At 36.8% G+C, this 25,435-nt stretch overlaps 1 protein-coding gene across 3 annotated transcripts in view; it reads right to left on the reverse strand.

The window, feature by feature from the left end:
- Positions 1-1,522: 1,522 nt before the first annotated feature.
- LARP1B (La ribonucleoprotein 1B) overlaps positions 1,523-25,435 on the reverse strand; it is a 34,046-nt gene continuing 10,133 nt past the window's right edge. Inside the window, exons 4-19 of one of the 3 annotated variants that reach the window (XM_038178752.2) lie at positions 23,303-23,471; positions 21,722-21,865; positions 18,996-19,139; positions 18,563-18,734; positions 14,655-14,799; positions 12,937-13,111; positions 11,969-12,141; positions 11,251-11,622; positions 9,914-10,037; positions 8,848-9,053; positions 8,351-8,457; positions 7,649-7,809; positions 7,064-7,208; positions 4,676-4,785; positions 4,334-4,461; positions 1,523-3,486 (exon numbers count right to left, since the gene is read on the reverse strand). In XM_038178752.2, coding sequence (XP_038034680.2) covers positions 3,250-3,486; positions 4,334-4,461; positions 4,676-4,785; positions 7,064-7,208; positions 7,649-7,809; positions 8,351-8,457; positions 8,848-9,053; positions 9,914-10,037; positions 11,251-11,622; positions 11,969-12,141; positions 12,937-13,111; positions 14,655-14,799; positions 18,563-18,734; positions 18,996-19,139; positions 21,722-21,865; positions 23,303-23,471 — 2,712 coding nt within the window. In that variant the 3' untranslated portion in view covers positions 1,523-3,249. Of the gene's footprint in view, positions 3,487-4,333; positions 4,462-4,675; positions 4,786-4,838; positions 6,592-7,063; positions 7,209-7,648; positions 7,810-8,350; positions 8,458-8,847; positions 9,054-9,913; positions 10,038-11,250; positions 11,623-11,968; positions 12,142-12,936; positions 13,112-14,654; positions 14,800-17,549; positions 17,796-18,562; positions 18,735-18,995; positions 19,140-21,721; positions 21,866-23,302; positions 23,472-25,435 lie in introns of those variants that run through there. The other 2 variants (XM_038178753.2, XM_038178754.2) reach the window with 2 other exon arrangements.

The raw sequence follows: 25,435 nt of genomic DNA on the forward strand, positions 1-25,435 counted from the left end.
GGGAGTATGAAGACTGCAATTTGGTTTTATGTAGCTGAAGGCATTAACTCTTTTTTGTTATTAAAAAGAAACCACAACTAATCAGCTTTGATGGTATTAACCCAAAGCCTTGCCTTAAAACTGCTAACCTTGATGCTTAGATTTCTTTAAAATATTATGCTGCTTTTTAGCTGTACTTTGAAGTTTTGTTATTAGTTGGGTCATATAATACCACCTCAGCTTGCTGTGTAAATTCCATGACAGGGTTAGGTTCAAGGACTTTTTTTTAACTTCAGTGTTTAGTGGAGTTTGTAAAAGTATTACACGGTCCTGTATTTCTCTCTCAAAAACTCTGGGATGAAGAGAGCAGATTTATGATTATAGGTATGGGTTAGTGTAGCTGGAGGATGGCTTAGTAAAAGAACATCAGATACTGCTGACTCAGTCTGAAAGGGGCCCAGTGTGGTCTGCCACCTCGGCACAGCAGGGATGCCTGAAGCAAAGCAGCCATGAATACAAACTGGTTTCTGTTCTGTTATCTCATGCAGAAACCAAAATCCCTGTTAACCCTGTTAAACTCCAGGAAGAGCATCAGTTGTGCAGACAGGCTACTGCTGCTCCTTTTAGAAATATGTTAGCTGTTCTCCATGAGGAACAACAGCTGTCTCCAGGCTTGTCTTCCCTAAAAAGCCTTCAGAATCCAGTATTTTGAGCAAGACTAAAGAAAAACCTTAGTGAATTAGTTTAAGCAAGGTATAGTTTTGAAGTATTGATGGAGTCATTTTTAGCAAAAGCAAAGAAGATAAACAGACAATTCTGTAATAAGCACACAAGCATGTTTAGACACGTGAAAGGTCTAAAACTTAAGTATTTAGCAGAAAAAATGTTAACTACACTCAGTCTTAAGACAGCCAAATTGAAAGTTAGCTTAAATGGATTTACCAGGCATCAGAAAGCATGTTGGACACTTGTATGCATGTCCAAAGACAAATCTATGGCTCTGTAACATGAATGCCAGTTACAGAAAGGGTGTTGAACCTTACAGCAGAACAAGCTGCTTAACCAGTTCTATTTTTGGGCTTTATTCTAAATTTTTATGTGTTCTCAGCTCAGTTATGCTGCTGCTATTTACATGCTGCCTTGCTCTGCAAGGGCAGCAAGGAGGGAGCCAAAGGGAGCATTCCTGACCGTAGTCAGATGGGGATGCTTAGACTGTGTCCCTTCAGGGGGACACCAAGCTACTCTGCCTATGGAAATCACCAAGACAGGGACTAGTCACTGCCTTTTGCCTTCAGCCATATTTATCATTCACCTCCTGTTTTTTTATTTTAAAATACATAGTCACATGAACAATCATTATGGAACTTGGAAAAAAAACCTGGCTTACATTTTAAGAACCTGCTTCAGCTTGGAGAAGTCCCCTAATACCTTCATGCAGCAGAGGCAACAGGAATTCGCATGCAAGCCTACAGCCTTAGACTCTCTTAAGGTGATTTTTTTTCCACACTTTTGGAACAAAAATAAATAAATTGATAATACACCATTATTAGAGTTTTTTGGGTTGTTTTTATAAAATTTGTCAAGATATCACAAAATTACACACTAAAAGCTTAATCTGCATATTGTCCAATGAAAAAAGTGAAAGGAAATATAAGTATTTCTTTTATATACAACTTCAATCCAAATTTACATTTTCATCATTTTCATGGATAGCAAGAGGCAGGGATCGAACATGGGATTGAGATGTGTCACTTCAGCATATTGAAAGGATGTTACTTAAGTGGCGTGTTATAAATGAACAACTAAACAAAAGGCTCAATTTTGTATTGAAACTGTTAACTGTTGGTCAAGCCACTGCTACCGTACGCATTTACAGTGCAGGCATTCATAATTCATTTCCGTGAGATTCACAAGACAATGACTGAAAAAAAAATAACGGGCTTTTTATAACAACTTCTGAGATGTGATACAAGTATGAAACTGCATATAAGAATGAACATTCTGTTCGGACACATTCAGGGGTTAAGGCAGTTGTGCTAGACAGTTTTCAACTGAAGGCTTTTTCACAGCTAACAAGTAACAAAAAGCTGAAGTTCTTTTCACCTACCCTTGGAAGAAATAAATTACTCATTTAATTTTGAGATTTTTTTTTTAAATCAAAATAAAAAAATTAGTAAGAAATTACAGGATATAACCACCCCTATCCTTTAGCTACAGAAATGAAGTTGTATTTCAATAACTTAAATTCAGTGAAATTGTACTTAGACCTGTTTGAAATTATTTAATCTTAGCTAGCGCAATTTAAGCAGAACTTCATTCAAATATTGCAAAATAAAGCAAAAAAAAAAAAAGTTCACAAGGAACACTTCGTTTCCCTCCAAACTAATTTTTATTCCTTGAAATACAGAGAAAAAGAGTCTTTAAGAAGTTACGCCTTTTCTGTTAGGGTACTTTATAATCATATGAGAATTCAGATGAAAATACCTCTCCAATTGAGAATAATTTGGAGTTTGCTATTTTAACAACCTGCACAAATTGCAGATACTGTACGTTAATTTAAAACACTATGAAATCAACAGATCCATTTTTCCCTGTATTTTACTGTTGCCTATTAATAACCAGTATTGAAGGAAGTATCTGCAAAACTATCCCAGTTATGTCCACTCAAACTCCATACTTAATACTAACTATGGAGACCCTGAAAAAAATAGATACTATGTCTTTAAATAGAATCCAGCAATGCAGTTTCATATATAGCTGCACATTCTTGAGTGCTTTTACACAAAAACATACTTTTTATAGTTACAGATTTGAGAGCAAACCAATCACATAGATCCTTCTTTACATTTAAAATTATACATATGTCATCTTTTTTGCTCTGGTAAAATACAAATAATGGGAAAATCGGGACAAAGAATGCACAGTAAATAAGATGGATATATCATACCTTTTTTTAAGAAATACAAGCTGAAATGTAAGGCATCCCCAAAGTATTTTTTTGCATATGCAAGGAATGCAGTTTTTTGTAAACAAAAGCTTGAGGAAAGCAATACTGAAGCCAAAGAATCTTCCCTAGGACCTTCCTGATGATTCCAAAACCAAGAACGACTCTCCTAGGGTAAGCATTTTGGAAATTAATCCTCTGAAAAAGAAAATGCAAACTTTTGTCTTCCCATACACTTTTAATCACATATTAGATTGGTTCGCCTTGGAGATCTCCAAATTGAAATAGCGATGTAAAAGTTGATTCTCAAGGGCGCAAGTCTTAGTCTATTTTTCTGGTACATCGCTTTCTATCAATTTTGTGGCAGCATTATTATGACCTACTATGTGCGCTTGTGCAGTATTCCCACTGGTAACGTCTTCCAGTGCCTGGGACTGACTGGCAGCTGTGGGATGAGCCGCAAGAAGTGTTTTAGAAGAATTAGACAGTTGTCTCCGATGACCTGAATCCTCACCTGTTGCAGCAAACGGTCTCCTCTTGCCGGGCTCTTCACTAATAGGAGGCTAAAAATAAACATGGTAGTGTGTTAGAAGATTTCCTATAAAGCCGGGTATTTGTCATTTAATATACACAAAGGACCAAAAAAGAGCATTCTGTAGCTGGGCCCTTAGTTAGGCTTAGTAATCCTAGTAGTTATTCTTAGCTCACTGATGATAGTCTGGCCCTTTAACTAAAAGTGTAAACACATGTCAAATTTAGGACTTTAAAACCATCTTGGAACATGATTTTATAGTCACTGCCAAGGATTTGCCACAACTCCTAGAAATGAGGACTGCAGAGGATGATGGTAATGCAGTAGTATGTCATAACCCAGTTCAGACAAGCATGGCAACTCTGTAACCTGGAATCACACAGTTGAAGATTTCAGCATTCTACTAGAAGGATGCATTGAATTTGGCATACTAAGTCACAGCAAGGACAATGCCTGTTAAATGCCTGTTACAGTTTGTTAAAAAAAACTGCTTGTTGGGCTTTAATTGATTTTCTGAATTCCTAAACAGCATAGAAGTAATGTCTCATCAGATGACACTGTATGGAGTAGAAAAACCCTTGAAGTCCACTTTGGGTAGCATTTCGTATCTATTTACTGTATCTCATTACACAACACAAATGATTCAACACTTAACATCCTAGCCACAGTATCTCAGCACCATAGTTTGGTCTGAAAAGCACATCTAGAACAAAACGCATTTATCATTTGAGTTTAATTTTTTAAATCATGCTTTGTAGTGATTGATGGGATTTTAAAGCTACCTTATTGTGTAATACGGTACTATTCTTAAACAGTTTACCTTGCAGTAAAAATACTGATAAACCACATTTTTGTTTAAAATGGGTGTTGAAACTTACATCCACTCTGAAGTCCTCCAGTCTTCTAAATTTACTAAGATACTCTTGCAGTTTGGGGTCAATGGCTGGTGTTTTGTGCTGAGAGTATTTTAGGTAAGCCCAAAATTTTTCCAGTCCATAAAGCTGACCTAATAATGGAAAAAGATAATTTTACCAATTTACGAAGGTTATAGTTAACTACAGTTAACTATACACGTGCGAGAATTGGGAGATAAAAGGAACAAAACCAAAAGCTGCTCTTGTACTTAGAACCGACCTGATGTAACAAGTCAGTGCCAAGGAATAGGGATCTCCCAGCTAAAGTTACCCTTGTGTGAGCATTGACTGGGCTATGATAATTACCAGCTTCATAGTCCCTCTTTGTTTCTTCTTGGAAGTCCTTGAATATTTCTTGCCTGAATTTCTTTTCCAAGCCATAGCTGTAAAATCGAAACAAGCATTCCAATCCGTACCTAAAAGAGAACAAATAAGTTTGAAAAATCTTATCCATACACTCGTATGCATGCAGTTCCTCAAAAGGACCCAAGTTTTCAGTCTCTCCTTGCATGTAAGTAAATGGCTTAGTCTCATTTCTCCAATCTCACAAAAACCACTTCCTGTTCCAAACAATTTTTATTAACCAATTGTTCAGAAATACCTTTACAAATAAAGCTGACTTCAGAATATCAGGTTTGTCGCATGGTTTCAATTCACAAACTACAGACGCTATACACACATAAGAAATGCAAGACAAGTGCTTTTGGATTTTTAGGATGTGAGACCCACAGCTCCAGCACTTCATGAAGAAACACCTCCAACTGTTTTGGATTCATTCCATACCCCTTAGGTTTTCTACTGGAGAGAATAAACATCTGACATCACTCTCCTCTCCTCTGCTACCACTCTCTTTTACAACTCAATCACATGCTCCTTAATCATCTCTGAGCTGAGGTGCACACGCAACTTCATTTTACGTTACACAGAAGCTGTTCACTATCCTCATTAGCTTTGCTGACACCCTGGGAACTTTTTTTTAATCTATTTTTAGAAAGGGGACAAGGGGGAAAACACACACACACACACACAAAGCCATATTGCCAGAAATTATTCTTACTACATGTATTACTGTTTTCCTTCCACTTCAGAGTTACATCCTTTGCAGACTAATCTGAATTTTTTAGCAGGCATGTGTGAAGAAGTCTGATGTACGCAGCCAAGTGAGGATTAAAAAAAAATAATTAAAAATCAAACTACTCAGGTAAGTGAACTGAGACCAAAGAATGTTTGACTCTGACTCCCAGTGCCACATTGGCCATCATGTTACTGTGAATGGTGAATTGCATTGTACAAATGTACACCGTTATTTGATGGCTGAGTTCATTCAGTCAAAGGATAACTGCAGTACCACATGACTGTAGGAAATTATGCAGAGGTTAGAGATCTTAAAGTCACAGTTTGATCTAGGTAATCAATACAATTTTAAGGAACACTTCATTAGGGTAATTCTCATGCATCAATTCCAACTGCCTGTTTAAAAAAAAACAAAAACACAACTCATTTTGTGAGGTGTAAATAATTCACATAACAAAACCTGCTAGATCTTGAAATATATATGTACCTCCTTTTCTAGAAAGTGAAAATTGGGCTGGACTGAAGAATGTGTGTATGATTTCTACAGTACTGGACACCATATAGGTATTTGTCAACAACCTAGGTTTTAAGGGTTTAATGTTTTGTTTGTTTTGTGCTACTTTGTGTCAGTCTGCAAATTTGCTAAATCTTAATAAGCAGGTGGTATGAAATTGAATAGGATGTTTTTTCTTCTCACTTTTAATGCTAGCCCAATATGCCAATGGCACTTCTTTGAAACATAATTCTGCAATATCAGACAGACAAAAAGAAAACCAGCATTTTTTTCTGTAAGAACCTGGATCGACTTCCCTTTGTGATACCATGTCCTCTACTTTTAGCAAAAATAATCACAAAGAAAAGAACAAAACTGGGCCCTCCTTCTGTTCTGCGTTCATCTGTTCCTCCCCTTAAAGGCCTTTTGAAGTTCCTTGTGGTAAATAGATAATTGGATAATCTCAAAGCATAAAGAAAACTCTGAACAGATATAAAAATTATTATTAAAGCCACCTTTGCATCCTAGGGCCTTGTCACTCTGAAGTCTCAGACAACATATCCATACTTTATGATTTCCATAGACAGTACTTCCTCACTTGGCATTCAAAACGTTGGGCTGGCTACCTTGTCTCTTTGGCTAAGAGAAATAGAGGCTGGGGGCAGGAAGAGGGGGAAGTATGTGGAAAGAGGGGAGTAATAGCAAAGAGTTAACAGTGCAGCAGTATTTTTTCTGGTATTTTTGGAAGACAAGCAGTTCAAACAAATTTGATGAGATTAAGATTGTCGTCACCCATGGAAGGAAAATATTTTTTTCCTTCCTTCATGGGAGCTTTACCAGGAACAGAGATGCCTTGTCACAGACAACAGGTTGCATGGTTCTGTAGCATATGGGACCAATTACAGGACAGGAAATGCTGTAAGTTTAGCTATTTATCAGCAAAGCACAAATACGTACAAATGGGTTTTTGGTGTTAAAACAACCTGCACAGACTGCTATTTTAAAGATTTACAAATAGTCTAAGCTAACAATAAAAATGTTCACTTCAGATACACGTAAGCATTGTAGTCTTTAAAATGACTGGTAAGACCTCAACCAGTTTTTAAGTTGCAAGGAAAAGCTAGTACCTGTAGTGTTCTTTTGCATCATCTAGAGCGAGTTGTCTGAATTCTTCATACATTTTCTTGTTAAAGTGATCTCTCAGAAAAAAGGACCAGAAACGAAAAAGTGTGTTCATTTCTTGGGACTGGCCAATTCCCAACCGTTTCCTCTCTGAAAGGAGGAAAAAAACACAATTTTTTTTAAGGTTCCAGCAGAATGTTTTAAAGCGCTTCTTCATTAGTAACACAAACAAAAGATCTTCAAGGAATGTTAATTCTAAACGTTCCAAAAGTATTTCAATTAACATTAACTTGAGGCTTCATCAACTTATTAAGTCAACTAAATATCTTCTCTCAAGTACTCTATTTGTTTTAACCACAAACAATAACACAGAAAATATTTTTGCAAGATGCCAAGGAGTTTGAGGGGATTTTTTTTTTTGGGTCAAGGAATTTTAAGTTAAATGGAAATAAAAGATCATAAAACATAAGCAATTTTCTTTTCCCTTCCCAGGAAAAGTTAAGGATAAAGAACAGCACAGAGAAAACTGCTATCAGGTGATACCTGTTAACTTCTACCTAAAATTGTAGGAAGTCCATTTAGTGGCTTACCCATTAGACATCTCCGATGGTATTTGTGGTACACCTGTTGTGTAAAGCCATTTTCCTTTAACAGTTCGTGAGAAGGATGCTGAAATTTTGGAAGAGAATTTGGAGTACACCCGTAACCTCCTGCGAGTGGAGCTCCTTCTGAGGGTGAAGCACTGGAACTGCTGTAGAAGAAATGTTTATATTCCATAAACAGTGCATTTCCCCAGAATCAGTTTCTAACTGTTCTGATCTGTGCAAGCAGTGTCAGAGTACTATGATCACCTGAAAACAATTACAATGTATGCCTGTACTTCTGGTCATCTGTTTTAGGGTGCACCTCAAAAATCAGTTTCTGTCTTAGTATCTTAAAACATGGGCAGTTCTGGATGATGATAGTTAAGCATTACTATAATGCATAATTTGAAATGACCACTGAAAGGCAAACAGAATCACTGAAGTGAGCGTCAGTGCTTCAAGTAATCTTAATGCTATGCTAAAGATGGATCAAAAAAGAACACTAAGAATAGTTTAATTAGCTTACTTACAAATGGCTTTATATTCTAGGTTTGTCTTTACTCCCATTTGCCCTTCTTCCATTGCTCATTCTTACTCCCACTGTATTTATAAATTCTCTTTTATTATAATCTATTCCTCCACTAGCAGTGAGAGCCAATGACATTGGAAAAAAATCTCTAAAGAAACAGACAAAAACAAACAACTTACCTCACAGAGGAAGTTCTTGGCCTATGGTCTCTGGAATCCATCACCCAACCAACATGGCATTCTAAGGGAGGATTTGTACTGTGTCGTGTTTTTCTTTTTCTTGGAGTCTAAGAAAGTAAATGAAGTATTTATTTCCCTAATTTGATTTCACTTGTTTTCATTTTCTCAAAACAGCATTCTACCAATTTTGTATATAACACAATATAAAGTCACAACACTCCAGCTTCATAACCTCAAAACTAATCTTAACATAACAAATTTAACATCTTTATACATTACACTCTTTCATCATGGACTTTTAAGAAACATTACAGAGAAAAATCAGAAATAATTTTGTAGAAATAAAAAAAGAATGAATGTGGTAAAATTTTGAAGAAGAAAACTACAAGTAAAAATATTTCATTTTTTGCCTTTCCATTCTTGTTATAAATTATACCCTAGACACAAGTTGTACAGGCTTTTTATGGATTTAAAAAAAATACAGTTTTTCCATCTACCTTTACATCAATGGACTGTGCTTCTTTAACAACAGGGTAGAACCTGGGTGTTTTGTTGGGATCCTGTAGCCTCGGGGTGCGAGGGGTTCGTGGAGTGAAGCCAGGGTGAACACGGGGAGATTCTGGAACTACTGTTGGCAGTGATCGAGCCATCGCCGCTGTTGGAGGTGCTTCAATACCGACCGAATTACAAGCCAGCTCCTCTACTACATCAGCAAACAGGAAAGAAACACTTAATTTTCAAAAGAAACTTAGGCTTTGAAATCTCAAGCTCCTCTAATATATAATATCTTAAAGGTACTTCACTTCAAGTGCATCATCCCCAAAAGGATAATTGAATTAACAAAAAGCACTTGGTACAGACGCAGTACAGACTGACTGCTCAAAATATTATGAGATAAATATTTCAAATATCTTAAACTATGAAATAAATATTTCAAACACATCTTCTTTAGAAAATTTAGATCCACTTCTTTGTTTTCTCCTTGTTCTTCTGCATGTATAATAGCAAAGTAAACAAGTGTGTGGAAAAATAACATTTCGCAAAAGTGTAAACACATCCTTGCTTTTTAGTGAGGTGGTTTTCTTCAACCACTTTAAAGATATTAGCATGTTCCCCAGTATACGTTAATATAATCAAAATACCTTGAAAGATAAGATTTATAAGATTTGGAAATTTAGACTTCGCAGTAAGGTTATAAAGTAGAAAATTATTCTCACTTCCTTCTATCCACATTACCCCTAAAAATTCTGAAATAGAAAATGTTTCACATCTCTAGCTCTTGCCTTACATATCATAAATGGCAAGTTACACAACAGATGCCTGGTGTTCTATATGGTAACACCAAACCAGAACACTACCTATTGATGATCATATATATCCTGCAAAGTACTACCAGGATCAGCTTCTTCTAATGTAATGGGAACTTAAAATACTAATGAACACCTGACAATTTGAGAACTTGGTAAAGAAAAATCCCTTCGAGACTGCTGACTGAACCACTAGCAGAAGTTAAAATACAGGCTTTATTACAGACATTGTAAACAAGAAATATCTATCATTTACCTTTCTCTAACCCTGAAGACCCTGGAGGAATTTCCTCAGTTGGATCAGTGATTGGTTCTGGTGCAAGATTATCAAACTCTTCCTTACTAATGAGATTTAGCTTCTTAAAGTTCTCAATCTCTTGCTGAATTAGAGAAAACAAAGTGTAAAGAGAGCACAATGGTTATCATCCTGTGGAATGGGTGAATTTCTTAAGAGAAAATAAGCCAGAATTCACATGCAACAAATCACACACAGCCAGTACACTTGGTATAATGAAAATGGGAGTCCCTAGATACAGCTTAAAAAAAGCTGACATAAAAAAGACAATATACAACATTCTAATGACCCTACTTGCTAGAGAAAAAAAAATAGTTATGCCAACAAATCAGGCAATGGAAGCCAAGGCCATTCACATATAATTTTTTACAGAAGAAAAAGAAACAAATATGACTGAGATCCTGCCCCTTCTGCCAAGACCAAAACAGTCTGTCTTCTGCAGCAATTGTGACAAGGAAAGCAATTTGGGGGAGCAGATGACCTGCTCCTTTCCGCAGGCTTGTACTTGTAAAATGAAAAAAAAGCCAGTACTTGTAAATAGTGTTTAACTTTTTTTTTTTTTGAATGGTAACAAACTGAGGACTGAATTTTATAAGTTGAGTAGCAACATCTCAAATCACTAGTGGTCCTACTCAGCTGAAAGTGGGATGGGAGATGTGTGCATGTACACAGTATAGGAGAAAAAGCGTTGTTTAAATTATTGTTAAGAACACCACCACTGCAACAAAATAATTTCTTTTGCTGTGTGCCATTTCTCACTGTCCTATTCCAGTTTGCTGATTTTCCTGGGCCATTTTCTTTGTTGTAATAATTGCATATTTTAAATTCCACCTTTACTTCATAATTTCATTCTCAACATTCATTTCTAACTTTGTCAGATCCCTTTTGTACCCATAGGCTTCATTTGTCCTTTAGGCCACTTTCACCCTTTTTCCTTCCTACAACACACCTTTGTTTTAATGCACAGATAAAGCTCCTTCCCCTCACCATTCAATCATCGGGTAACTTAATACTTTCTGTGTGCTGAGTATCTGCTAATAATGCAGCAGCACTGCCTACAGACACACCACTTACTGGGCTTACATTCACAAAAGAAGTGGCTTCTTCCTAAACCAAGTGCAACAAGGGAGAGGATTGCAGTGTTCCCAGTCGATCTCTGCCTATGAAGTGCTAGAGTTCAACTTGTCTGTATTTTCATAGCTGTTTAATGTACTTAAAAACAAAACCACCAATCTCCTTCCAAAGATTTGAAAGCCTCAAAGATCAGGGGCCCAAAGGTCAAAGATGAAGAAAATTACCTTCATTGTAGTGTCATTTTCACTCTGCTCCATCCACAAGTCTTGTTCGTAATAGTATAAGCCATCATTAATAACTTTAGCAAGTTCTGATGTAATTTTTGCATGACATACATGGTTGCCAGTACGATCTTCACCACAATGTTTTCTCATATATGGTGGCGTCTGTGTTACAATCAAAATCTTGTTTACGTCCTGATCATCAATTTCATAATCTGAATCGCTGTCTGACCAATCAGTGAGTTTATTCTTACAACCTTGAAGCTGTTCCATCTCTTCATCAAACAAAAAATCAAGTTCTTCTTGTTCTTGTTCCTCTGAAGGTAGGGGTGGCTGTTGTTGATCTGACATTTGATCAGGTACAGGAACACATTCCTGAATAAGGGAAGGTGAAGCTTTTTATATTTGAACTAGATAATGATTATCAAAATGGGAGCCAAATAAAACATGATAAAACATTTTCAATAAATACGAGAACAATTCTCAATGCACGACAATACATTTTTCAATAATGATCAGATACAGCTGTCCATCAGAAAAAACACAGTATTTCCTTTTCATTGTAGCGAGCTTCAGATGAGCTTCTAGATAGATCGAGAAGTATGCACACTAGCAGTATTACGTTATCAAGCATCATCTATATTAAGATGTGAAAAATCTTGCTTTATAGTATAACCTGAAAGTGGGCAGGTTTTGCTTTTTTTTTTTTTTTTTTTTTTACCTTTACTTTGACTGTGGATGTACGATGCCTCTTCTTCACTTCTATCCAAGGTTCAGAGTCCAAATCAGGCAAACTTGCAGACAATCCTTTAGACATCATCTGAAAATTATTTGTTTCAGTGTTTTCCTTTGGACTCAGCGAGCTTCCTATTCTTGGAGAACTTGGTGCAGACTCTAGCATTGGAAAACAGTAGTTCAAATTCCTGTTGTTTTTGTTTGTTTGCTTAAATTATTGCATTGCTCTTTCCTTTAACTGCAGCTACTATTGTTCTGCCTCTGGGATTGAAGTTAGCATTGATCAGCAGAACTTTTTGTTTTCAGAGGTAACTTTTCATAGTTCACTCACCATTCTAGCAGAAAACCAATTTAGCAAGTTCTTTACATTAAAATGTATCTAACAGTGAAATAAATCATCTGTTATTCAGAAAACAAGAATTCAATTATCAGGGATGCGTTTTCTCTACACCATCCACCAGCTCTACGGATGGGTGCTTAGCTCAGTCTTCACTCTTCTCATTTACTTTGAGCCACCTTTTTTGTAGAAGATTTACTTGCCAAGTGCTGTCCACAGACAAAGGCATACTCATAATGTGAATGAGATCCCCATCCAAAACCAGGGTGCAGCAAATAGAGTCAACTTTCAGCTGCTCTCAGAACGACGTGGATTTCACAACTAACTTACGATTACTACTACTACTACTACTACTATTGGTAATACTAAGGGACTATAGGTCATCATAATTTATTCTGGACAACAGTCACAGCCATAGCACATAGAAAACATTTTTATTTACCTTGTATCAGCCGTGCCAGCCCCATGACTTGGCAACTGTATGGTTGCCAGGGATATCAGCTGCAGAAGCCATTACCAAATGCACAATTTCTATTATGAAACCAGTATTAAGAGGAAAACTTCCTAAGCTAGATTGACAGCCCTAAACTTAAGTTTCTATAAGATAAATCCTTTACCAGTATGAGAGCCAAAAACTTGTCCTGGTATGAATTCTGGACAATTGATGAGCTGAGAGAAGTCCGTCCGTGGCAGACTGCATGGAGGAGGACCTGGAATTGGCCACTTCTCTGGATCAACCCTTTTTCGTATCCTCTGATCCACCGTTTCAACTTCTGTGCTGTCCTTCAGGGCCTGTAGGACAAACATATTACAACTTTAAAAAAAAGGTACATATCCAGCACCTTCTTAGGTACAGGGAAAACAATTAACTCTTTACATAGTAATTAATAAAGGAAATTCAAGTTTTTGTGCTTGCTTGCCAACATCACTCTATTTTTTTTAGTACAGGTGTTGGTAACCTTTTCAGTCCAAGAATATCTACCCAAATTGTGTTTTCATTTCAAGTAAAACTTCCTGCCGCTTCCCAATATGCAACCTCTTTCTCGTGTGAGAGCACTAAACCCACCTTTTTCTAGCTCTCCTATTCACACTGCTACTTCCCCAAACTAAACCCCAACTCCATGTGTTTTATTCTTCATTCTAAACAGAGCTAAAAGACTGTACAGAATCGGCATGGTTGAGGTTGGAAGGGACCTCTTGAGATTGTCTAGCCCTCCTGCTGAAGCAGGGTCAACCATTTTCAGCAAGTTTTTGAGCCAGGAATGGAGACCTCACAACCTCTCTGGGCAAACTACACCAGTGTTCAACCAACCCACAGTATATTAAAAAATAAAAATAAATACATAAATAAATAAAAGCAACAAGTATTTTCAAGTATTTTTCCAGTATTTTTGCAAGCATTTTTCCTTTCTGACGTTAACATAGAGAAAGATACAGAAAGTAAGACCCTTGTACTTCAAAGTAGTTGAAGTATAAAAAGATAATTTTCATTTCTCAGTCTAGGTCTCCACAAATGCTTGCAAATGCGTTGCCTATTTTAGATCTTACAAAAGAATGCTTCCAGTATTTCTTGGACTGGCTTATTTAAATGTGACTTAAGGTAACTACATAACAGCAAGGCACTCCTCCGATGAGCAACATGCCAGAAAGGCTCCTACCACACCTGAATGAGTCTGCTACAGGGCAGAAAAGCATCTCCCTGCAGCAGCATGCCAACAGCTGGCTCAGGGACCAGGCAAGGCAGTTAATGACAGGGTCAGCAGGGAGCTGGCATTTATCTTATCAGAGTCAAGGGAAATAACACAATAGGAATCAAACAGCAAGTGAGTTCTGGAGAACAGTTTCCACTTTTTTGCTTGCCAGCGGGGTTTACAATTTGGACAGCCTTGCTATTGAAAAAATACCTCTGGACCTGAGGAAAATAGCAATTATTGCCACTGAAGGCATATAGCATAGTTCAGGAACACACTGTTAAAGTTACTTCAGCTTTGCAAAGTGTGTTATGATGTAATTTAGACTCATTCTAGCCAAAGAACAGACATCTGTAACAGCTGCCCCTCAACATCTCCTCCCCCCTTTTGTAGCAGAACTCTCAGAATGTTTATGAGCAGCAAAATTAAGCACTTCATGCAGCATTCTGCCCTCAGTTCGAATGGGAACATGCAGAAATCCATACAAAAAAAAATCCAAAACTTTTCCTTTTATAGCCTGTTTACAGGATCCTTGTCATTACAAGCAGAGAGAATTTCTTTTTAACTTCGTAGTGCTGAATTTAAATGGCAGTATAAAATTAAGCTAAGCAAATTCCTCTGCACATAAGTCTCAATTATTTTACCTCCAAAATAAGCATAGCATTTGTAGTCAGAGCTTGCACCCGGTGGAAGCTAGCAATCAATGAAACAGGCAGAAATCCTTGTTGGTCCATCTTTCTCCTCAGAAAGAAGTCTCTTTCCAAGTTTTCTGTGCTGAAATAATACTCACTAGAGGAAAAAAAAGAAAAGATGCAAATATGAACCTATTGTAAATTTTTTAAAAAATCCTAAAACAGTAACCTAGATATTCCTTATTAAAGTCTTCCACTAAAAATAGAGCATATTTTGTCACCAGCAAAATTGTTCTTTCAACATGTATATTACTATAAGCAAAACTTACAGGAATATTACAGGAATAGCATGCATGCTCAACATCTTAAGAACAACTTTTGATCCAGTATTGCACACAGGGATATAAATCAAAGCCTCATTGCAACATTCGCATATATGAACTGCATAAGGAAAGACTACGCTCCATTTCTCTCACCCGTTCCCCTTTATTACTTACATGACCAGAAGGCAACAACATTCTCTTAGCCTCCATATATATGAAGGACAACTACTGCTTACAGTCAGGGCATAAATTATTCCCATACAGCAGTGTGAGTGCACCTTCATCCTCAACTGTATCTTTTCTTTTCCCAGTTTCCAGTACATTAGAAGGTTTAATTTTCCTATCTGAGTGTTGAGGCACATATATACACTCTGAACCATTACTTCAAGCATGCTTGTGGGAAGACGAGAGAACAAAAATAGTAATTTTGTATTGTTCACGGAACTGCACCAAACAGCGCAACAGTTCATGAAGAAAGGTAAAGGCTAAAAGAATAAAAGATACTTAGTGGGTAAGGAGAACAGGAACAATGACCATTAATGAATCTGACAATACCATAGAACAAGAGAGACAAGGGACAGAGAAATAGCAGAAACACATCATCTTAAAAAACAAAGTTGCTGTATGAAATGCTACAGTTGTCAAGGTGTTTTATGCTTAGTGATGAGAAAAAGTAAAGAATTCAAATCATGATCTGACACAGAAAGCAAGGGAATGAGAAAACAACCTATGAAAAATAATGGAAAAATATAATGACAACTAAGATCTAGGCCTTTCACAGGGTTTACAAATCATATCATAATTTAGCATACTACATCCAAGGAATAGTACTACTCATCAGGTTCAGGAAAAAGTAGGTAGTGAAATATTTAATGGAGAGATGAAGAACAATTAAAGTTCTGTGACTTAAAAACAGAGGTAGTGAAAAATAAAACAAGAGAGCATTAAAACGCTGAGGGGAAAAAACAACACGTGCAAATATAAAGTTAATTCTAATTCCAACAAAGAATAAAACGCTAAGTGTCTTCACTGAAGTTGGGCTCAAGGCCAACCAAAAGGAGAGGACTGTGATGCCATCATTGACCCAAGGAGAAGCTTGATACCATTTCTTTTTAAAACTTTTTGTAGCTAAAGAAATTTGAAGCAAAAGTGGTCTATAAGAAACACTCAGCTCCAAGACCGAATGAATGCAAAACCCTTGAAGTTGGGCAATAAGATGTATGACAGATGAAAACTGCCATTAATTCATAGCAAACAGAGAAGAGAATAAGGCTTTCAGAAAATTAAGCTCTTACTCAGAACTAACTGAGTTGATCAGTGAAGCAACTGTGCACAAAAGTTTCTTTCAAGAATATTCTATTTACTGTTCTGAACCACTATGTTTCTTTTCCCCTCCCAATCTAGAAGATAAACAAATACAAAAGCCAACGTTGTACTAATGTTACCTTTACAGGCATACAGTAAAGGTAAAATCTTGTATTGATTCACCTAGTTAAAAATTCCACAAGCAGAAATGGACAATGACTGAACTTGACTCAAACTGCCTCACTTGATGTCCATCATTCTAGAAAAAGGAATTTGAAAGAACATTAATCATAAACAAAGACAACGCACAAGTTTGCTTCAAGTAGGGAAAAATCTAAACACACACATACACCCTCCAGTTTTGCTTTTCCTTCTAATTTTCCTCGGAATCCTTTTATTCTTGAATTGATGCATATTTGGATGCGCATCCAAACTTTTATATATTTGTTTTTAAAAGAAGAGGACTTGAACAGAGATCTACTGTAGGTTGCAGACTGAGGAGTTGTTAGGCACTGAATTTTTCAGGCTATTTCAGTCTATAATTAAAATTTTTAATGATATTGTATATGTAGTATAAATATTCCTCTTGCACATCAAGCTGGTTCTTGGGACAAGCATAAACTTCCTGATAGGAGTGTACTTCTTACAGTAATTAAAAATCAACTCAGCTGGACACAGTTTCTAACATTTTTCCCTATTAAGCAGGTAAACACTTCTAAAATTCAGCAATAAGCTACTGAAAACATTCTCACTCCTTTGATATACCCTCACTTATCTTGGACTCCATAAGGAACTCCAACACCTAACAATTCCGGGTAGCATTACTTTGTTATACTTCCTTCTTTGGCATAGTCACTTCAATATTTTAGAACTCAGTTACGAAAGACAGACCAAACCACCTCCATCAAGAGGCTAATAATATGCAACTGATGAATACAGTCAGCTTCCCATTGCTTTTGTGATACAAGAAATGGACAACAAAAACACTTTTTTTTTTTTTTTTTTTTTAAGGAGCATGAAAACAGTGAAGCTACACTCTAAACCTGCACAAGAATCTCTCTCTCTGTCATGAGAAGTTAACTCCATAACCAAAGTGCCTTAGGAGTTTTTAACCAGACAAGCAACCGATGGCTTTAGTTAGCCAGCCATGCCAAGTCTTTCATGGACACCTGCCAACCTCTTTTTGCTAAAATAAAACACAAATATAACCAGAAGTCAGATGTGACCAATGCTGTAACTGACATTTTTCTCAGCAGAGGGGGACATCACCATGTCCTACCTTAGAAGGTCTGGATTCTACACTGCATGCCCAGAAATCTGGCCAACAGTGGAGTGTCTGTGCTCCTCCCTCACTTGTCTGAGGACAGTGGAGGCCGATTATCCTGACATGGGGGTACATGTCCACTGTCAGGTCTCATAAGGGCCTGGCAGCAAGAGTAACAAAAAAGACTGCAATAGAAGCTTTGAAGTTGATAGCCACATGCCAGATACTTTCTGCCCTTAAAGAGGCCTTTTTCTTCCTTTTTGCGTCAACTGTAACAAAAGAAGCAAGAATAAAATAAGCAAGTTGCTTTATGGGATACAAGGGCAATAAAAAACCACCACAAAGGCATCACAGAGAAATGCCGTTGCCAAGTACAGAAGATGAAATATCAGCCAGTGGTGGAAACTGTCTCTTTAAAATGAACTAGTGGTTTCCAGGCCCTTTTTGACATGTCTCCTGGTGATAATCAGTCTTCCAGATGGTTTCTCATTCCTAATGGTGTACACGAGAAAGTAAACATTTCAGATTATTGAAAAATCAAGTATCATTGCAAAACTTCTCTTTCAGTTGAATGTTTCAAGTGAAACACTCTGAGAACATAAAACTAACAAGACTTCTCAAAATGAAATTGAGAGCAAATAAGGGGAAATTCTAGCTACATCGCCCAAGAAGAGCTTTATAGGCAAACAGACCAACAGTACTCAAAAACACGATCTCAGAGACATCGTAACTCAATTACATGACAACATAAAAATAGTGCTATTTACCATAAATCAAGAAGGTATATGAATTAGAGCACGCTACAGCACAAGATGCAAAACAGCTTCCTTAAAATTCCTCCCCGTCACTCAAGCTTTTCCACCCCGCTTGTGAATAAGTTCTAACAGACACTGCTAACCATCAGATCAAAAAGAAATTGGAAAAGTCTTCATCTGCACCATTTTATGGATGATAACTCACTTCAAAGTGTTTAAGCCTCATCTTAAATTGATCTCTAAAAATGTTTGTACTTTAAACAATCTACGTACATTTGACGTTTTATATATTCTTTGAGAAGCGTTTCATCCACAGAATACATCTGCACTCCTGTTCCATCATCGTAGTAATACATCATACTAGCATTAAGCTCAGGTTGAAATGCTTGGTCAGTTCTTTCACCATACAGTTCTTGATAACCAGTTGAGTAATATTCAACGTTCACTTCAAAATAAAGGAGAAAGGAGAAAAGATGAAAATTATTAAGGTCGGTACACAGACATTTTAAGACACAAACATGACACACAGCGCTACTTTGTGATTTGCTTCCAACACCTGATTTAAAACAAACAAAAAACCTACTCAAGCTACTTAACTAGATTAAGCTACAAAATATGTTTCACAACCACTCTAACTTCACATGAAAGCATTAATATTATAAGCGTAGTTTTAAAACGTCTGCTAAGCATTTATTTTTTTGCATACTTCTAGGGTTTCCTCTGCCTCGTCCTCTTCCTCTGCCTCTACCTCTTCCTCTGCCTCTGGAGAATCCTCGAACGCTGCCACCCTCACTTCTCACGCTGCACACTTCATCGTGATCGTCTCTCCTTTCTCTATCACGACGCCAATCTTTGAAAGGAAAAAGCATAACACAACCATAATTAAACATCATGGTATAATCAAGTAGTCTGTGATTTATTCCTATTAACACAAAACATTGCACTGAGAAGTGTCCCTCACTACCTTCTGGATGCTCAGAAGGGCTGAAGGAAATGACACTGCAGAATACACAATTGGTGTCAACACAGAGCTCCCAGCTTATGCCCAGGCAACCTGCCAAGACTCAGCCATGCCGGCTGGAAGCAGAAGGTCAGATCTGAAGCTTCAAGGGTTAAAGAGGAAGGTTTGCATAGCAATGCCTAAGGGTGAGTGGGCAGGAGCTGCTGCTAGCAATAAAGAGCAAATGAGCTTGTCTGGCAGTCAACCTCAAATGCTTCTGAAGCAACTGGACGCTCTCATGCCAGCTCAGGGATCACAATACCTATGATGGGCATGGGATAGGAATGTGTGATCATGCAATTCTCCTTCCAGGCACGATAATGCTGCTGTAGACAACTCCCAGCACTTACGGCAAGCTACAAAGAGCTGCTAGCTCTTGATAATCCTGCTCTGGGGAGGATTTCCAAGGGGGAACCTCCCTTTTGTTCCCAGAAGCAGCCATCTGCCACTCCCCTGACTCAGCCTTTTTTAACAGCAATCTTTATTCTCTACGCTTGCCCCCAGACAGAGCTTCTACCTTAAAGAATTTTTGGTTTTGTGTTTTTATTAACACATGCAAATCTAAGATGGCTCTGTAATCATCAGTGTAAGTGTTTCATTAATAAATACGTGGGTTTTGGCGGGGGAGTGGAAATAGAGAAGAAAGGAAGGAAAGCAAGCAGGTCCACGCAGACACCAGGCTTTGACTCCACTCACCACAGGATGGCTACAGTTCTCCTCACCTGGCTCATATGAGGAAGTGAAGCCCTCACACACACCCTCACATCCTTTCTTTCTTTTTTTCTAACAGTCTTTGGGACTTCTATCTTTATCCGGTCAACCTTGCTGTAAGTATATTTAAATTGTAATTGGCTAATCTTCCAGATTCAGGGGGAACCCACTGTCAGAAGAACAGCTGGGGACACAGACGCTATCTGATGAAATTGAGAGGTGCTAACTTGAACAATAAAATTGTATCTTTATTTTTTTGTTATTAGGAATCCTATTTTACTAGTAACTATTTCTAAGGAAGCCTGCAACAACATACGTATGCTTGTACATTCAAGTTGCTCTATGTCAAGTATGACTCTGAATTTAGGAATATCATAATCTGCATGTGCCCCTCATTGGGAATTTGGACCCCAGCCTCTGAGCTTGCTACCCTCAACCTTGGAGATTCTAAATGTGGCACTGTTTGAAGTATTTCCCCAAATCAATTTCATTTTTGCATTGAGTGTCCCTGTGTCTCCTAGATGTGTGCAAAAGTCCTGCAAAACACTTTCAAGAGCTAACGCTGTATTTAAGCCTAAGCACTTTTTTCCTTTGCTTTAATGCATATAGACAATGTTCCCAAAGAACGGGGGACATTTTACGTTCTCTCACACTGAAACTGGTCTTAAATGACTAGAAACTTGAGACAGAATTTATGCTACAAGTTTCTGCTCATTTGACCATGCAGTTCCTGAGAAATAATTGCTGGAGAAAAGCAATACACTAATAAAAATCCTCCCCCTGCCCCCTTCCATTCCTCAGACATCCGGATCACACCCTTGTATCAATGCTCCTAAAATGACTCCATAAACGAATCTCATCTCAATAGCATCCAGCATTTATCATGAATGAGCAAAACATTAAATTATTAATGTACACTGTGATTCTAAACTTAATTGCAAATATACAAACCAAAGAATTAAGAGTGTGACTAAGATATCTGCCTTCTGATAAGCAATGTTCAGAACACCTGAAGATCAGAGGCAGTACCAGCTATGATGCTTCATCCCCTCTGTTGTGCGCTCATACAGCTTTTTGCACGGCCATGCTGAGAAATAGGTTGTGGAAGTGGTCCAACTTAAAGGACAAAATGGTATCAGGAGAACTGCCAAAGCAGAATTCAAAGGGTAATTCAATAAGTAATTGCTCTGGCAGCAACAAGCTGTTGGAACAGGAATAGAGCAGGACAGAACAGCCACATTATGAAAATATTATCAGACTTTCTGCATTGTGAAACTGTGGCCCAAGACTTAGTAGTTAGACACAAGGATAAAAATATATGACACTGCACCAGCATATACTGTAAAAATGCTGTTTCCAAGCTCTTGTACTCAGCAGAGTCAACAACTGAGACATTGCAATTCTGATGAATATGCAAAGAGGTTTAAGAAATTAACAGTGAGTTTTAAACAAAACTTTCTAACTTAAAATTCAAACATCAAACTACACTGCAATTTATTTGTTTTTAAACATTATTGGCAAATATTAAGAGTAGGGGTTTTGTGGTTTTTGTTGATTTGTTTAAGTACTAGCAAAGTCAAGTTTCAACATAAGCTGCAAATCTAACACCTACTCTCGTGATATTATCCATCAGAGAGGGAAAAAAAAAAGAGCAGCATAGCACTTCCAATGTGTCTCACTCCCTCATTTGCTACAAACCAAAGAGATTGAAAACTACTTACTTCTTGTCTCATTCCGTCTGTTGTTATGAGGTATTAACTTGTTTGTTTCCAGCTGAGATCTTGAGCTACTTCGAGAGCCTGGTCTTTCTTGACTATCTGACCGTACATCATCCAAGTGAAGTGGCAGCCATTTCTGCTTGTTACCTTGAGAAGTTAATATTTTAGTCTTAGTTATAGTACCGATTAAAGTTTCAGGTCCTGTTCCAGATCCTATATAATTCTTCTTGTAAAACTACTAATAACAGTTAGTTTCAATGTTTAAGAAATAGGAAAAGCATTGTATTTTTAGGACATAATGACTAAAAATAATAAATGCAGTAAACAACTTCTCAAGCTGAAAGGTAAACTTACTTTAAGCAAAGAAAATGAAAGTGAGTTTATATTTTATTAACGAACTTTTAGATGTAAGCTCCATTACCAAGAATTTACAGCTACAAGTACGACTAAGCATCAAATACACGTACAATAAATTCATGACTGTATAATTTCACAATTTGCATATGAAACATAAGGTAAAAATTAGCGTATCAAGTTAAGCACTGAAATAAAGATTTCAATCACCAACCTAAGCACTGAAATAAAGATTTCAATCACCAGCTGTAAAAATTTTCCTGAGAATTTAGCTGTGGCTCAGTATTTTTACATCAAGATATTCAGATTAAATTCATGAATGGGCATCAAAAATGATTAGCAAAACCATATTTTTTTGAAGGCTGGCCTAAAATATCCACTAACTATTTACTTAGTGATAATATTTGCTGTTCTACACTTGATTGGTATCATGGCTTCATATCTTTGTAGCCAGGAAACATAAGCAAACACATAACATGCATAATCCACACTGGGGAAAAACACGGTTTGTACTTGTGAAATGCTTTGCTTTAAATTTTCACATAGACTGAAATAATTAAAAGCACTATGGCATTTTTTTTAAAATACATACTTTGCAAGATTAACAAATCTAATCAACAAAGGTATTTAGGATCTGAAAATATTCCAGCAGGGAATCAAGAAATAAAGCATCTGATGGCAGAAATATACAACTACCTCAGTTCTGTCCTTGGCCCCACTCAAGTTTACTGACCAAGACAAACTGAGGTTTGTTTCTTATTTTTTATGTAGTAGATTGGATCAAGGGGAAATGACTAACCTGGTTTAATTCTCCAGCAATCTTTTCTAATAGCAAAATACGAAAATTAAGGTAAGATGCATAGTATGCATATGCATACATATGCATACATATACGTATGTGTATGAAGTTATACGAACACAGTTCTGTCTACTCAGTAGATAAAGATGTGAGACACCATAATGGAATGAGAACATGGTATTCTGGAGATTCTCTGTCAGAGCTTCTCACATCTGTAAGAGATGAACTGAACCCAGAATTACTACTTAACTAAACAGGACACTCCAAAACCTGAAAAAGAAGGCTTGTTTTAAGCTTCCTAACACATGTATAACACAATATAACCTGTTATCACCTGGAAATTGAAAAACGAAGTTTCAAGTCATTAAACTAGAATTAATGTAACTGTATCAAAGATGAATTATTGCTTTACATGTAGCACCTAGACCAACCTTTTTTCCTTTGATTATTAGTTTGACTTTCATCTTCGCTGATGTTATCTCCTGGAACTTCTGGCTTTGCCTCCAGGTTGTCCTTGGTTCCATTATTGCCTTTTTGATCAGATTTCTCCTCCTTGTCTTTTCTATTTGTTGGCTTCTTGTTGTGACTTACAGTCTTACACTGCAAAAGATACTGGTAATTATTTCTGACAGTACAGCCACCAATAGCAAAACATGCAAGTTTCCTTTACGTATTGAAATTCCTTTACTATTAGCTGTTCCCAATATCTTCAGGAGGGTGAGTTTTAACAACGGTGTTGTTTTGCAGAGTCTCATTTTACATAGCTGTATTTTCTGCTAGTCTGGAAAGACTATAAACAAGAATTTAGATGGATAGAAGTATTGTTTTGGTTTTTAAACTGAAGATGTAGAATTGTGGAATGCACAACAATCATGTTTCCCTGCCTCAAAACTGACATTCATCTCATAGGAAAGAAAGAAACACTACTTTACTAGTACTTACTGTTCAGACTGATTATCTTTAAAAAGCTGTTCTTACAGAATATTGAATGTATTGCCTATGTGACCTTCTGATTTACCAATCCCAAAAGCATGCCAAGTGTCCATGTAAACTATAAGGAGCCACGGTTCTTAGAATCATGGAATTGTTCAGGTTGGAAAAGACCTCTGAGATCATATGGTCCAACTCCTGACTTAGTACTAAAGTCCACCACTAATCCATGCTGAGTTCTACATCTACATGTTTCTTGAAGACCTCCAGGGATGGTGACTCAACCACTTTATAGTTGACACTGGGCAACCTATTCCAATGTCACACAATCCTTCCAGTAAAAAAATAAAAAATAAAAATCTCCTAATATCCAACCTAAGCTTCTTAACTCTGCTGATTATGTTTCATTAAATCAGAACATAAACCAAAGACTAGAGGATGTGGAAGTGTATGACTAGTTCTTTTTCTCCACATCAGAATACGTCATTTACTGGGACCTGTTTGCCTCTGAATAGTGCCAGCGTAGTGCAGATCATCACTTCTTGGAAATCCCATAAAATAGCAGGTTTCAAAGAAAGGCAAAATAAACAGCCTTTCAGCAAATAGTGTAAAACTTCATTTTTGCAGGAAACAGCAAAATTAAATTTCACAAACATTTTTGCCAAACAAAAAGAATTCGCTTATGTTGTGGAGACTGCTTTGAACTTGCTGGAATACATATAGTAGATACTGTGGTACTATCCCATATCCCGCAATTAATTTGACTACAAAACCTTCCCTTAGACAAATCAACTGATTTAAGTACAAAATAAACGTTACTTGGTTTAACAGACACTACATGAATATCTGTGATTAAATTCTCACACATCCAAGTCAGCAAGAGGTTAATTAACATCTATGCAATACAATCTAGACCATCTGGTAAAGCAAAAGATCATTAAAAATACTCTTAAAGCAGACTATTTCAGAAAACATCAAATAAGTATATTATTTTGCAACACGATTAATGCATTGATCTCAGCCACTCTGGTTAGTACTGTGCAGATGTTATTTATCATATCCAAATTTTACACAACCATGTAGACATTAAAGCACTGTGGTATTACAGCCAGCATGAAGACATGGGTACATGTTTTTCTAAGTCACCAAATTAAATATCTCCCACCCTCAAAAAAAAAAAAACATATGCTAAAATAAGCATATTCTAGACTTGGTCATAAATCAACATTAGCATTTAAAAATATTATTAAAAGGATATAAAATGTAATTCTTTCAATGCTACTCAATCTGTCAGAGCTAGGCTTGATCCTCTCCTTCTGTGAGGACTGGAATATTACGAGTAGAGAATATAATGTATCCCTTATGATATTGTTATGATATAGAGAATATAAGTTATCCCTTATGATATTGTATCACCCACTGTCTTCCTGTGAGCCGTGGCAGTTAAAACATCTCAACAATTGACAGAAATATTGGTGATGGAAGAGCTTACAAATACTAAAGAAAAATCAATTTGAGGCTCTTACACAAATCCTAAACCTCCATGGGGTATATACACACACTACAATATTTTAACTGGCATTTCAGTAACTGAATGACCGTTAATTTATTTTAATATAATCTATTCAGATTTT

The sequence above is a fragment of the Anas platyrhynchos genome, chromosome 4 (genome assembly GCF_047663525.1).
Source record: "Anas platyrhynchos isolate ZD024472 breed Pekin duck chromosome 4, IASCAAS_PekinDuck_T2T, whole genome shotgun sequence".
NCBI lineage: Eukaryota > Metazoa > Chordata > Aves > Anseriformes > Anatidae > Anas > Anas platyrhynchos.